Source organism: Corvus cornix, chromosome 1A, assembly GCF_000738735.6.
Source record: "Corvus cornix cornix isolate S_Up_H32 chromosome 1A, ASM73873v5, whole genome shotgun sequence".
Taxonomy (NCBI): Eukaryota; Metazoa; Chordata; class Aves; order Passeriformes; family Corvidae; genus Corvus; species Corvus cornix.
Genome location: NC_047057.1, coordinates 49,481,820 through 49,495,678, shown reverse-complemented (window position 1 = coordinate 49,495,678; position 13,859 = coordinate 49,481,820). Strand labels below are relative to the sequence as shown.

The 13,859-nt window shown below is 40.2% G+C and overlaps 1 protein-coding gene across 8 annotated transcripts in view; it reads left to right on the top strand.

Moving 5' to 3' along the window:
- Nucleotides 1-13,859, top strand: part of TNRC6B (trinucleotide repeat containing adaptor 6B) — a 135,952-nt gene that overhangs the window by 108,129 nt on the left and 13,964 nt on the right. For 7 of the 8 annotated variants that reach the window (XM_039571501.1, XM_039571499.1, XM_039571498.1 and 4 more), the window contains 11 exons: nucleotides 64-189; nucleotides 1,270-1,401; nucleotides 1,931-2,032; nucleotides 2,261-2,438; nucleotides 2,826-2,960; nucleotides 3,139-3,315; nucleotides 7,808-7,954; nucleotides 8,206-8,301; nucleotides 10,894-11,118; nucleotides 11,591-11,661; nucleotides 13,523-13,662. In XM_039571501.1, the coding sequence (XP_039427435.1) occupies nucleotides 64-189; nucleotides 1,270-1,401; nucleotides 1,931-2,032; nucleotides 2,261-2,438; nucleotides 2,826-2,960; nucleotides 3,139-3,315; nucleotides 7,808-7,954; nucleotides 8,206-8,301; nucleotides 10,894-11,118; nucleotides 11,591-11,661; nucleotides 13,523-13,662 (1,529 nt within the window). The remainder of the gene's footprint in view (nucleotides 1-63; nucleotides 190-1,269; nucleotides 1,402-1,930; nucleotides 2,033-2,260; nucleotides 2,439-2,825; nucleotides 2,961-3,138; nucleotides 3,316-7,807; nucleotides 7,955-8,205; nucleotides 8,302-10,893; nucleotides 11,119-11,590; nucleotides 11,662-13,522; nucleotides 13,663-13,859) is intronic. The other variant, XM_039571500.1, reaches the window with a different exon arrangement.

The window sequence follows — 13,859 nt, the reverse complement described above, 5'->3', positions numbered from 1 at the left end:
TACTAGCATAGAAATCCATTATCCTGCAGGATTCATCTTCTCACTACTGCTTTAATTTTATAGGGTGGCAATCATGGTTTGTTTGGAAACAGCACAGCACAATCGAGGGGCATGCACACACCAGTGCAGCCACTAAATCCTTCCCCCAATATCCGGGCGCAAGTGCCTCCCCAATTCCTTTCTCCCCAGGTAAGGAATTTATAGCAACTGATTACTTGTAAAAGTAGAGCTACAGCCTTCAGAGCACATCATTGAGGTTACTTATACACCTATCTTAGTCTCAACTTGATGTTAAGAAATGGAAAAATTAAATAAGATAAAACCATTAAAATTCGTAGTGAAAGTGCTGAAAACTCAGTGCAGAAACATTAGCATTCTATCATATTCCAAGGCAGTTGATGGTAAATGCTCGCTACCAGTATTTTTAAACCTCAAAAGTGGATTTGGGAATCATATGTCTTACATAGGCTTTTGCAAAGTATTTTAAGAAGAACAAATAAACGTGAAAGCTTAAAGTGTTTCTGAAGTGTGACAGGTTGCTTAATTTTTTTAAGTAGTCTTGTCCTGTGCTTCCTGTCCCCCCCAAAAGAGATGTTTGATGAAGGGCTACATGTTACATTTACATGGCAGAGCTTAATCTTAAGACCTCAGGGTCTCCAAATGTACAAGTTTACCTTCTGCTTTGGACTTGGTGAACAATTCTTGATACTCTCTTGAATTGTACTTGTGTAACTCTCAAATAATGCAGGGAGAAATGGGGGGATTCTTCTCCACCTACTCCTGTCTTTTACTATATCTTATTCAATGTACAAAGAGATTAACTCTTTCTGTGAGGCACTGTTTCTTTGCTCCGGTGACTGCCTGAATGCCTTTCTTTTCCCTTGTAGAGCAGTACATTTTTAATGTGATAATGCAGTACTGTGATTACTGGTTAGCTGCATATATATATATATATATATATATATATATATATATCAGCATTTAAATTTAGTGCAGTCTCTAGCACCTGATTGGTTGGGGGAGGAATCTTTGTGTGTGTGTCTGCATCTGCACATGTAATACTGTATACTGTCAATCAAGTGAGGTATTCACTCAGCCCAAGTTACAGATTGTGCATGTTTAAATGTGATGTGTTAATAAATCTGTAATGTCTTTCCCAGAGCACCATCGAAGATTGGTGTCATACTTGTTCCTTTATAGAAATACTTCTACTTCATCATCTTTTCCTCGTGGCAGTGCATTCAGGTTATGTAACTGGTTTCCATGCAGGTTTCAGCCTCCATGCTCAAACAGTTTCCCAACAGTGGCTTGAATCCTGGTCTTTTCAATATGGGCCCCCAGCTTTCTCCACAACAGATTGCCATGCTGAGCCAGCTTCCACAGATTCCCCAGTTTCAATTAGTAAGTAGCTAGTAATCTCGTGAAACAAGACTACAGATTGTTTACAAATTGTCTGCTGAAAGAGTTTTCCTCTTATGCTTATTCTGTTTTGGTCTGCTGATGTTATTTTGTACAAGTATTCCCCCTTTGTTAGAAGGGGTAGTAAAGCCCTGCTAGAAGGCAGCAGATAAACCAAATAGGCCCATGTAATTATTGTGGACTGCAGTGGGTTAGTAATGACTCTAAGCCAGGTTTTTGCACAGAAAGCAGTTGTTTGTTGATTTTTAATGAAGTTTTCTTCAGACTTGTAGTCATAGTGATGGTAATAAAGCAGGTACAAGTAATTCTGTTGCATAATGTTAAATTAGAAACAAGTGAAGGATGTGGTATTCTTCTAATGCCTTCATTGTCATTTTACTTGAGTGAGTGGAATGAGAAACAGTTTACCTAAGTTCTGAGCAAGGAGTTTGCTAGTGAATAGCTCCTGGCAATTACATTTCGCTTGATGAGCTCTGTATTTTCACTCTTCCCACCCTCACTTGTCTTGTAGGCTTGTCAGCTCCTCCTTCAGCAGCAGCAGCAGCAGCAGCAACAGCTGTTACAGAGCCAGAGAAAGTTATCTCAAGCTGTGCGACAACAGCAGGAGCAACAGGTGCGTGGCACTGCTTTTGTCAGTCATATGAAGTACAAAATGTGCTGGGGAAATGCAGTCTGCAGTAGAGATGGTGCTGGCTTTAGTAATGTCATCTGCTCTCTTCATATTGCACTTTATGGGGAGCAGGGTCTTTTGGATCTCTTCTAAGTCACCATTTCTTTATGTTTACTGGAATTCTATGTTACAGGATAGCATAGATGAACCAGTTTTTTCTTTCATTTGCAGATTGCTCGTATGGTGAGTGCCCTCCAGCAGCAGCAGCAGAGGCAGCCTGGCATGAAGCATTCGCCATCCCACCCTGTTGGGCCTAAGCCACATTTAGACAGCATGGTACCCAATCCTTTGAATGTGGGTCTCTCAGATTTACAGACCAAAGGGCAAATACCTGGATACGGTTCAGGTGGTAAGTGCTCTGTGGAAGGTGGTTTGGTGCATTGCCTGTATCTTCCTTATTATTAATATGGTAATTGTGTTAATCACTTATGGCTGGGTCCAGAAATGAATAATATATGTGTAAGCATTAGAGTGAAGGTTATGACAAGTGTCAACTTTGAATCAAATTGCATTATTTTTCATTACATGGGAAGAAGACAAACCTATGAAGAAAGCATATCATGGCATACTGACCTAACATACTTATTTGGAAGATGCCCCTTGAACTTGAACATACCCTTTGCTGTTGTTGATTTTTTTTTTCACCTTTTTCTTATGATCACAATGACTCCCTGTTTAAAGATATTTAAAAACAAAACTGAAAATGACAATGGAGTTTTGTTCGTTTGTTTCACAGGCTTTGGCTCAAGTGGCATGGATTATGGCATGGTGGGAGGGAAAGAGGCTGGAACAGAATCCCGCTTTAAGCAGTGGACTATGATGGAAGGGCTGCCCTCTGTGGCTTCACAAGATGCCAATATGCACAAAAATGGTGAGAAGGGGAATTTTGGGAATGCCCTTGTAGGATCATCTTGCCAGAGGTGAAATAGCTTAGATGAAGCTATGTCTTGCCTCAGCAGTATGCATCTTAAATATTTTTGGTTTAATATATCATACACCTAAAGATCCCAGCCTTTACTGAGTGTAAACGTATGTTTTTAATGCTTCAGGTGCAATAGTGCCCCCTGGAAAGGCTCGTGGAGGATCGCCCTACAACCAGTTTGACATAATCCAGGGCGACCCACTCAGCAGCCATGCAGGCCCTGCTGGTGATAGTTGGTTACCTGCCAAATCTCCACCAACAAACAAGATCGGAAGTAAATCCAGCAATGCCAGCTGGCCTCCAGGTATTACATAAGGGCAGGGGTTATGTCCTCTATTTAGAATAGATGTGCTGGGCCTTTCCTCATCATAGTTACTTAAATAACCATCGCAAAGAAAATACTTGCGTGGCTTGGCCTATCTTGGGTTTGAAATTTCTTCCACATTATATTAGAACATATATGTTGAATTTCCATTAAAAAAATGCTGGGCTAAATATGAACTAACTGCTGAATTGCCTGAATAGTGTTTGGTTTTTGTTAGGTAAACTCATATCTTCTGTGGGTTTGTGACTTTACATTTACAGAAATTTTCATGAAAACATGTGTTCATAGAGTACACAGCACTGTCTCCCTTCTTTTGTACTGATTCCTTATTTGTGCTGTGTTAGGCTGACAAAGAGTGTAAAAACTTTTATTGGTAGTGTGGAATCAGAAAGAAAAATACGTGAAGTAGGGGTTTTTTGTGATGGTGGGAACACCACACTGTTGTGGTTCACCTTCGTTCATGTTGCATAAAGGGTTAGAAGAGTGTTGCAATGCTTCAGTTGTGCTCAGGAATCTTCTGGTTTGCTTGCTTTTGGGATGACAGGCTGGTGCACATTTTTTAAGTTTTCTGGTTTAACTGTCAGAAATTTATGTTTCTGAAATGCACTGCTAGAAAACTCTCTAGGAAAAGTACATATGTATTTGAATCCACGCAGAATTTTCTATATAAAACATTCGTATAAACACAGGGTGGTGTTCTTGAAGTTGCACAGATTAATCACCAATGCTGTTCAGCAAATAGTGGATGCTGTGATTTTTCTCTTGTTTGGAAGACAGTTGCATTCCAGGAAAACATTACTAACTGCAAACCCTCTGCTGTGTATCCCGTCAAGCACAAAAAATTAAAAGTCCAGGTACATCTCTTGGGTAAAGCAGTAGCACAGACCTTGCATCAGAAAGCCTAGGAATCTGTGTGACAGATACAACTGCAGGAAACCTAGAAAATGTGGCTGAAGATTTTTATGAAGGAAGCCCTCAGTGTCTAACTCCAGCAAGAAGACATTTTCTGATGCGCTAACAGAGCTAAAGAATTAGTTATTTCAAAAACATCTGCACATCCACAAATTTTCATACTGCTCACTGCTTTCTGTACAGGTGTATTTGTGTTACACTTCTGTCAGCCTGGTTGCTAAGTACAGAGCTTTTAGGACTGGAGTTGCTGTTCATAATGCCAGAAACTCCCAAAACGTAGTCTTTTACCAGACCTCACTCTCAGACTTCTTGTTTCCTGAACTTGTTTCCTTAGTCACCATTCCCCTGTATAATACTGAGAAACACAGTACTGCTTGAAATGCTACAGGAGACGTGTGAGGATCAGCTCTGCTGTGTTTCCAAGCTTTGGAGCAACCACTGGTTTTGGCAAGATTCTTGATACCAAAACTGTTACAGAAGTGAGAAGCTGGATAGCTGCTCTTTGCCCCTTGTTGATACCACAGATCTGTAGTCCCACTGTCAGTGATAAGTAAAATTTTTCTTGCTGACTGCCTCACCACTGTGAGAGGATAAGTGAAGTTCACAAATCCTGAACATAAAATTTCACTGAGATCCTCAGCACAATCCATAATTTCTTGTGTGAGCAGCCCAAGACTATGATTTCAGGTCTCATCTAACAGATCCTGGGTTTTGGCAGGTGGCATTTATTCAGTTATTGCTGTTCCACTCTTATGAGATCCATAGGCTGCTGGGACAAGTTACTGTTCCATAACCATCAGCCCGTTGAGCTGTCTCATAGTCTGTCTAACTTACAGACTTCATTGACAAGGAAAACTGAAATCATGATCTACTTTATTAACACAACACCCCTGAAGAATGAAGACTTAAAATGACTTAACACTCTAGGTCCTTCTCTACAAGCTTGTAGATGAGGTCCACTGTCAGTTCCTGGCTCAGAGATAGAATTCTTCTTCCCATTGTTGGAAAACAAATTATCAAAAATGAGTTTTCAAGAGAAAACCTCTTGAAATAGGTGCATTTTTCCTTTGAATGAAAACAGCAGTCACTCAGCATTCACCCTGACTACACCTTTCGCATTTTCCTCCTAAATGCCATCTGCTGCAGATATTCTGCTGTTCAAGAGAGCAGTATTGTTCAGCACAAAGATAAATGAAGTGGTGCCCAGTCAAACTGATATCACAGCTGGAGGTGAGAGCAAGTTTTGCTGCATTGGTGAGAACTATGTCTTTTGGTTATGTTGCACAGACTTGCATACTTAGGTAATACTTAGACTGTCATTTTCCCATTCGAGTTCAGTTATACTTCAGGCAAACTGGCCTGGATGTCATGGTTTTCACAATAATCTTATGTTTGAACTTCTTGAGAGGACCTTTCAAATATCAGTGGAGAAATGCATCTCATGTCTTCTTTACTGTCTAGAAATAAAAGAGCATGTCTGTAGACAAAAGTTGGTGGATGTGCATGATAATAACTATCAGCGCCAAAGAAAAGTTTGGAAATTTGTCAGTTTGCCAAAGTTCAAGGAAATGCTTTTCCAGCCAGGGTTACATTGATGAGTGAATGTGTTCATAAACATTAATACTCCTGGTCCTTGGAGCCTTGTTTGTATATTCATTAACCTTTTGATTAGAGCTTACTGTGCACTTAATTTTCAGTCTCACCAATTCTCAGAATCTTTACAGATAGAAGACTTGGGTTTCTTTTTCTTTTTTTTTTCTCCAAGCGAGTTCTGATTTCCAGGTTTTAACCTGTGTTCATAAATTCTTTGTCTCAGAACAGAGAAGATATTTTGAGTAGACCCAAGGGCTGTATCACTTCTTCCTTAACCATAAGGTGGTCCTGCTTGTCAGGGGATGGCAGTATTTTGGCAGTAGCTGAGCAGAGTCCTTCCTTGATGCTGTGCTGATTGCTCATAGTGTTAGAAGAGTTGATACCTGGATTATTTTGTTGAGTTACTAAAGATTGGAAGATGTAAGTGATGTTTATAAAATCATGAAGGCGGTGAACAAGATAAATGCAGAACTGTAATTCTGTGACTCCTGCAATGCTAGAACCATGGTGCAAATGCTGGAATTAAGAGGATATAAATTTTAAATAGATGGGAGCTTTTTTCCCATCTAGAGCAGTGAACTTCTGGGTTCTGTTGCTTTCAGAGCTTCTTGAAACAGGTGTTACTAGCCAATTGAAACAGTGATTGGATACAATGATGGGAAAACAGTTTTGCGAGCTGGTGCTAGCAGGTAGTAGGTATTTCTGCCATCTTAGGTAGGACAGCTGTGGATACTGGGAGACTGTGAGGCCAGTAGTCCACAGGCCAGGCTTGTGTTCTGTCCCTTAATGGTATTTCTCCTACTGCTGTTGGCAAAATACTGGACTAGATGGACCATAGTTCTGACCTAGTGGGGCATTTCTTCTGTCTTCTCTCAGATTCTCCCATGCATTGTCACAGTCTAATACTGCCCTTGCTGTGGCAATTGTTTGAACCAGTAGTATCGTATTTTCTTCTGTATTTGTCTGTGAAAGTGATAGTCTTGACTATACTTCTTTGTTACAAAGGTGACTGAAATGCACCCTTCCATGCCAGATTCATCCTACAGTGCCTCATTCTAGAGGCACATCTTTGATGTCATTTTAATAATGGATCTTTAATTACACTCAAATATTCTAATTATTTCAGAAACTGGGGCTGGGAATTCTGTATTCTGGACTTGTATCTGCAAGGGATAAATCTGCCACTTTTGCACGCTTCTCACACTTACACAAATTGTCACATAGTATATGAAGCTTCTTTACTTGTTTTTGTGTTTGTCAGTTTTACTTTTGCACCACTGCTTCCAGAACTGACCACAGCACTTTATTCACTTAAGGAACTAAGTTACTGATCTTTCTTACAGTAACTGGAGTCTTTGTGTGTTCATATTTAATATAATTTATCATCTTGTCTTAAAATTCTGGCATGCCTGGAGCTATGGTTGAAACTAAAGCATGATAAGTACATCCCATCTCATTGTGAAGCATGAACAATGTCAATGAGTATGTACATTACTTTTATCACAAGGCATCTCACCTCAGTATTGAGAAGTGATGTGTAAAGTGTGTGTGTACGTACAGCGTGATGTGTCACGTGTTTACAAACTCCCAAGGTAAGTAGCCTTTCCTTGGGAAAGGCTTCTGTGCACAAAGTCTCTGTACAGAATCTAATCTTACATATCTTATACAGGATGCGTTAAATCTATTGAAACCTCATCTGAATGTAGCAAAGCAGAAGCACTTAAAGGGATACTGGATGCACTTGTACCACTTTTTTTGTAGTGTAGGCTTGTATTCAGACACCAGAGCTAGTGCTGTGGGAGGAACTGTGAAACAGATTACACTTCTAGAATGAAGTCTTTTTTTTTTCCCCCTGAGGAACAGTGTAGAAGACAATTGTTTACTCTCCTAAAATACCTTCAGCAATTACTTCTAGTAAATGACATTTCCCTGGTTGCATCTAATTCCTTTTTCTCTCCTGTCCCAGAGTTCCAACCAGGAGTGCCATGGAAAGGTATACAAAACATTGACCCTGAATCTGACCCCTATGTGACCCCTGGAAGTGTGCTGGGGGGGACAGCCACATCTCCCATTGTAGATACTGACCACCAACTTCTGCGGGACAACACCACAGGTAAAACAGTGAACAGCTGGTCTGCAATGATCAAAGTCGCTCTGATACTCGGGATTATCGCGATGCTGCGGTTGTAGCAGGCGAATAGCCTGGTGCATTTGCCTGAAAAGGAATCTGTGTGCCTTTGCACTGTGGCTGGGATCACCTGAAAGCTTGGCATTGGTACAGTTGTGGCTCTCTCGGGGTTTAAGGGTGTTACAGAAACTCTGTGAACTTGGTCTCCTCTCTCTCTCTCCTTTTGCCTTCCATAGGGTCTAATTCTTCCCTCAACACCTCGCTGCCTTCACCTGGTGCCTGGCCCTACAGTGCCTCTGACAATTCCTTCACCAACGTTCATAGCACTTCAGGTATGCGAGCTCTGAAACTTACCCAGACAAAGCATTTTTCACTTAGCACTGGTTCATTCTTGTTCCACTTAGAGTATTTAGTCCCTCACATGTAACAGCGACTTGGGAAAACAAACACCGTAACTCTGAACATACCCCCCCTCCTTCTTCTTCCCCCAGCCTCCATATGCTGAGCATGACTCCATATGGTATGGAATATCCCTTTGCACAGTTGAGGTCAGCTGTCCTGTGTTTCCTCCCAACTTCTTGTGCATCCCCATCCCTCCCTCTGGTGGGACAATGTGAGAAACAGAAAAGGTCTTGATGCTGTGTAAGCACTGCTCAGCAGTATGACTAAGTCATCTGTATTATCCACACTGTTTCCAGCACAAATCCAAAACACAGCCCATACCAGGTACTGTGAAGAAAATTGACTCTATCCCAGTCAAAACCAGCATATTATGCAAGTTGAAGAATAGAGTAGTAGGAAGCAGCAGGTGCAAAAGAAAAATAAAACAGTACATGTACAATCTGTTGACATGTCATCATTTTTAAAATATACCTGCTTGTGTACAGGTAATATATGCACCTTGTAAAGGTGAGTGATTTATTTATTTTAACTTTAGAACATGGGAGTGATGTGAAGGGAATGTTTTTTGCCTGGCCTTTTATAGCAGTCATCATTCCCTGAAATCTGGACAGTGAGGACGTTTAGTCCTCTGGCTTTTAATGGTTGGTCTATAAATATAAACTTAAATATCCGTCTCAAATCTTTCATAAGAAGGTCTCCAAAGCTTTCTAGTAAAAAACTGTTTCTGCACACACTTCAGAGTAAAACACTGGAAATACTTGCTCCAGATGAACCATTGGGCTTTTAAGCTTTTTGCAAATGTCAGTATTTTCTTGAAGACATCATTGCCTTGTCAATTACTTAAAAGTGAAGAATTGTATATAAATAGCAGAGGTGATGAACAGAGCTAAGAGCTATAGCTAGCCCAAACTTTAGGTTTTTTCATCATACTGAATAAAAGCTGTGTTCAGGTGTTACCTCAGCATCTTCACAAAATGTGTTAAAAATGCTCTGTAGCCCTTAATGCCACCAGTTTGTGAGCTGACTTTGGTTTGAAGCAGTGTCTGTGTAGGCAGCATTCTAATGACATAGAAGAATCCTCTGTTACAGCCTGAGGAAAGGAGTGGCATGTAGCAACTTCTTGCCTTTGCTTAATTTTTGTCTAGCGCATGAGAAAGACCCAAGAGATAACAAGAAATATTGAAATCGTAGTGGAATTGAGGAAATTATACCACTGCCAAATACCAATTTCTGTTCATCTACTAGGCACAAGTGTTTCACAGTCAGAAAACAGATCATCTGAACTGGAATTTAGAATTCACCTATCTCTAAAGCAGATCTAGTGAAAGCAGGTTTTTAAGCACGTCCATACACTTTCAGAGGTTAGTGCTTGAAACCTGCTTGCTACTGATCATTACTGTGTCATGGAAATACAGAGATCCAGCTGTAAATTGAAGCATGCTTATACATGCTGAGAGCTTTGTGGTCCTGGTTTCCAGATGTGTTATTTTATGATGCCCTGGGATATTGTAAATCTGTATTTTTTCACTTTGTTTCAAGTCAGTAATTCACCGCTGTCTGTTGATAATTAGAGTTAAATACATATATTTGCACACCCATACATGAGAATTATGGTTAAGATAATGTCTGACACAACCTTTTCCCCCAGACTGCCATGTCTGTGTTGGCTGGTTCTTATTGCAGAACAACGAGGAATTTTCAAGGAATTTTGACATTTGAAATATCCCTTGGTGTCAGAAGTTGTGGGAGAATTTGCAGTCTGTCTTTTTTTGGAAAAACTGGTTTAGGCAGAGCTCACAAATATTCATGACCAATAGTGGTGTTTTGGAGGGTGCTTTTATTTTTATCTTTTATTGCATTTCTTTATAAAGAGTTCTTGAAGTGTGTTAAGGGTATCCACTACTGGGCTTCTAATAGGCATCTGGTAATGCTTTCTAGTGAAAAAATGCTCTATCAAGATTGTTTAAAAGTCCAGCTGTCACACAGCTAAGTAGCCTTCTTTATGTCTTACTGCTGGGTCAACATTGTGTGAGATTTGTGATTCATGAGAAAGCTTTGATCTTGTAGGGAGGACATCTTTAGGAGATAACATTAGCTTACTAGACCAAGAATAGTAAATACTCCTTTTAGTTCTCTGCAGGTTTTTTTACTTGAAGAAGGTTCAGTTTCATTCAAGCTCAGTAGTGCCCAAACTTGTAAGAAATTCTCAGGCTCTCAGGTGAAATGTAGTGTGGACATAAAAGTTGCTGTTCATCTAATTAATGATGTGACATGCTGCAGTCAGCTACATTATCATAAATGATCTAGGTGTATTACTTTTTTCTTTTTGTCAGCGTATATAAAATAAGCAAAGATTAACTTATATGTAGCATGGGGGGTTTTGGTATCATACATTAACTATTGTATGGTTCTGTGCTTCATGTTTTTCTCCAATATAAATTCAGTCAAAAGTTTTACCGTGATAGGATAGGTACTTAATCTCACAAGTTTCTCTAATACATACAATTTCTTTAATCTTCTAGCAAAATTCAGTGATTACAAATCAACATGGTCCCCAGATCCCATAGGACACAATCCCACTCATCTCTCCAACAAGATGTGGAAAAACCATATTTCCTCAAGGAACACTACAGGGCTGCCCCGCCCACCTCCTGGCCTGACCAACCCCAAACCATCATCTCCATGGAACAGCACAGCACCCCGATCGGTCAGGGGCTGGGGGGCACAGGACTCAAGGCTTGGCTCTGGTGAGAACAATCAGCTGGTAGTACCATTGGTCAGACCTGAGCACTGTATGTTTTACAGCACCAGTGGTTTGGAGGAAAGAAAGTTGCAGTTGTCCGGTAAAAGGAAAAAAGAGAGTTCCTTCTTGGAATGGAAATTCGCTGTCAATAATTGGGGTGGCTGGGAGGTGGAATCCCAGGTCTTGCTGCAGGGAATGTGTGAAGAAGGGCTGAGATCTGCCAAAAGAGAATAGGGCCTTTCAAGACTAGATGCTTGCTGTGAGTGGGAAACTCCTCAAAGGTAAACTCTAGTGAAATGAATCTTGATGTGAAATGTGAGGAAAGGTGTGGTTTCATTTTCAGGACTGAAGATTAGACTTTTGTGTTTTAACAGGGCTGGTATTGCTGGGTTTTTTTCTGAAAGACCTAACTGTAAAGAAAGATGTTTTTTCTTTGTATCAAATCTCTCTTGATTGCTCTGTCTTATAATTTGCAGCATCTACTTGGAGTGATGGTGGCTCAGTTCGTCCTAGCTACTGGCTGGTTCTTCACAATCTCACTCCACAGGTATTTTCTGTGATTGTTTCTGGGAACTTGTTTGCTTTAGCAAGGATTTGTCAATCCTTCAGTTGTTTCTCTTCAAATAAAATCTGACCAAATCATATTTGTCAGCATATATAACATATTTCTACTAAACTGAGCTGCAGTCTGACTGGTTTTTCTTTGTAATCTCTTCAGCTAACTTTAAGATGTTCAAGTTTTGCTATGTGACGGTTAAAACATTTCTTTACTTAAGAGTTATAAAAAATTATTGAACAGAAATATTTTTCTTAGAAGTGAGGGCAAATTTCATGACCAGAATGTGGAATGGTTTTATAGCTGTTCTTTGGGATGTTGTCAGTAAGAAATTTGATGTAACTGCCAGTTTTCACTTTAGTGTTTCCATAGTGAAACCACTGAATTTTTCCAGCACTCCTGCCAAAACCACTCTAGTTAGGTTATTTCTGCAAGTATTCTTCAAGCTTGCTGCCATTCAAAATTAATTCCATGGAGATCCTGGTTTCAGCATTCCCAGCTAGTCCTGTATTCAAGGGCTAGGAAAAGCCTGTATGATTATCAGCGGCACCCTGAGGTCTAGACAGAGGATCCCCTGTTCAGCGGGATAATTTACCATGCTTCTACAGTCTACAAAAAAAGGTTGATGTGAAAGGAAAAACCGAGGTCTCCATTAGATCACCCAAAATGGTGAACCATGCTCCTTTCGTAGAAAATATTGTTTTCCTTGATGTGAAGGAAGAAGTGGTGTGAGGAAAAGGCACAGTTCTAAGTCTGGCTCGTGTAAAATACTTTAATGCTGCTTTAGGAATTATGTAATGGAAGAAGAATGTATTTTGGAGGCATTTAAGTTAGTAGGAAAAAGAAATAGATCATAATTGTCTCATTATGGATTCTCTCTTTATTGTGGATCAGTACACTAAAAAGAAGTGTAAAGGTTCAGGTGAATTCATAGACTCAAAGAATGGTTAGGCTTGGAAGGAACAATATGTTCATTTCAAGGTTCTCTGTTTTAACTTTGACCATATTTATACCCCTACACAACTTCCTTTTCCCTCATTTGAAGCTGTATTATAAAATAGTGGGGAAAGAAGGAAGAAAGTAGCACTTCCTTAAGTATTTGCACATACAGAGCCCATTCATGTGTCCATGTTCCCTGTGGCACACCAGGAATGGAATCTGTCTGTACAGAACACCTGGGAGAACAGCTGTTACTGGAGGTAAGTAGCAAGCTGTTACTGCTGCAGAAGGAATGTAGGCAGCAACTGCTGTGAAAACATTCGTTCAGACGGAATGGACATTGGTGGGTTTGGCAGGAAGATCACTGACTCTTTCTGTCACTGTTTCATAAACCACAAAGACGAAGAAGCACCAAAATAAATTTTCAAAAATTTCATTGTAGATGTATTTCCAGTTTTGCAAAAACCTTTTAAGTGCTAGCTTATATAAATTCTGCCGAAATCACAGAGCTGGAGACTAAGACATTCTGGTTCCTTTGGTACAAATTCTGATGCCTGAAGATGGTGAGAAGTACAAGATGTATTTAACTACTGGAAAAAGCTGTCAATGTAAGGATAGTGACAGTGTAAGAAACTCAGTGAGAGGGGGAGAACTGGACTCAAGCTGGAAGTAAACAGGAAAGATAAATCAGATTATTCCATACTAAAGCAAACTCCATGTAATTGTGAGAAGTCAAGGCATACCAGTTCTGTTTGAAAATCAACTTCTGTCACCTTTGCTTACTTCACACTGGTTTCATCTGTTTTCTTTCTAAGAGCAGAATATCTTTCAGTTACTGTGACGAAGTCAGGATTGAAGTATGTTTGGAGAAATAATTACAAACATCTGTTTCATTCTGGCTGTTCTTCCTCAGATTGATGGGTCAACCTTGAGGACGATCTGCATGCAGCATGGCCCACTGCTGACATTCCATCTGAACCTGACCCAGGGCACCGCCCTCATCCGATATAACACCAAACAGGAGGCGGCCAAGGCCCAGACTGCACTGCACATGTAAGCAAGGTTTTGAGACAAAAACCTTCAGGGGCTGTGAGGGGTTGGTGGTGTAAGCCCCTAAAGTCAGTGAAAATTGAATTAACTAATCTCTTGCAATTCAAAGGCTTTTAACCTATTCTTCATCTGTTTTGAAAGGTGGCATACATACATTTACCTACGTGGTATAGGCACTTTTTTTGCGCTTGGTGTTAACA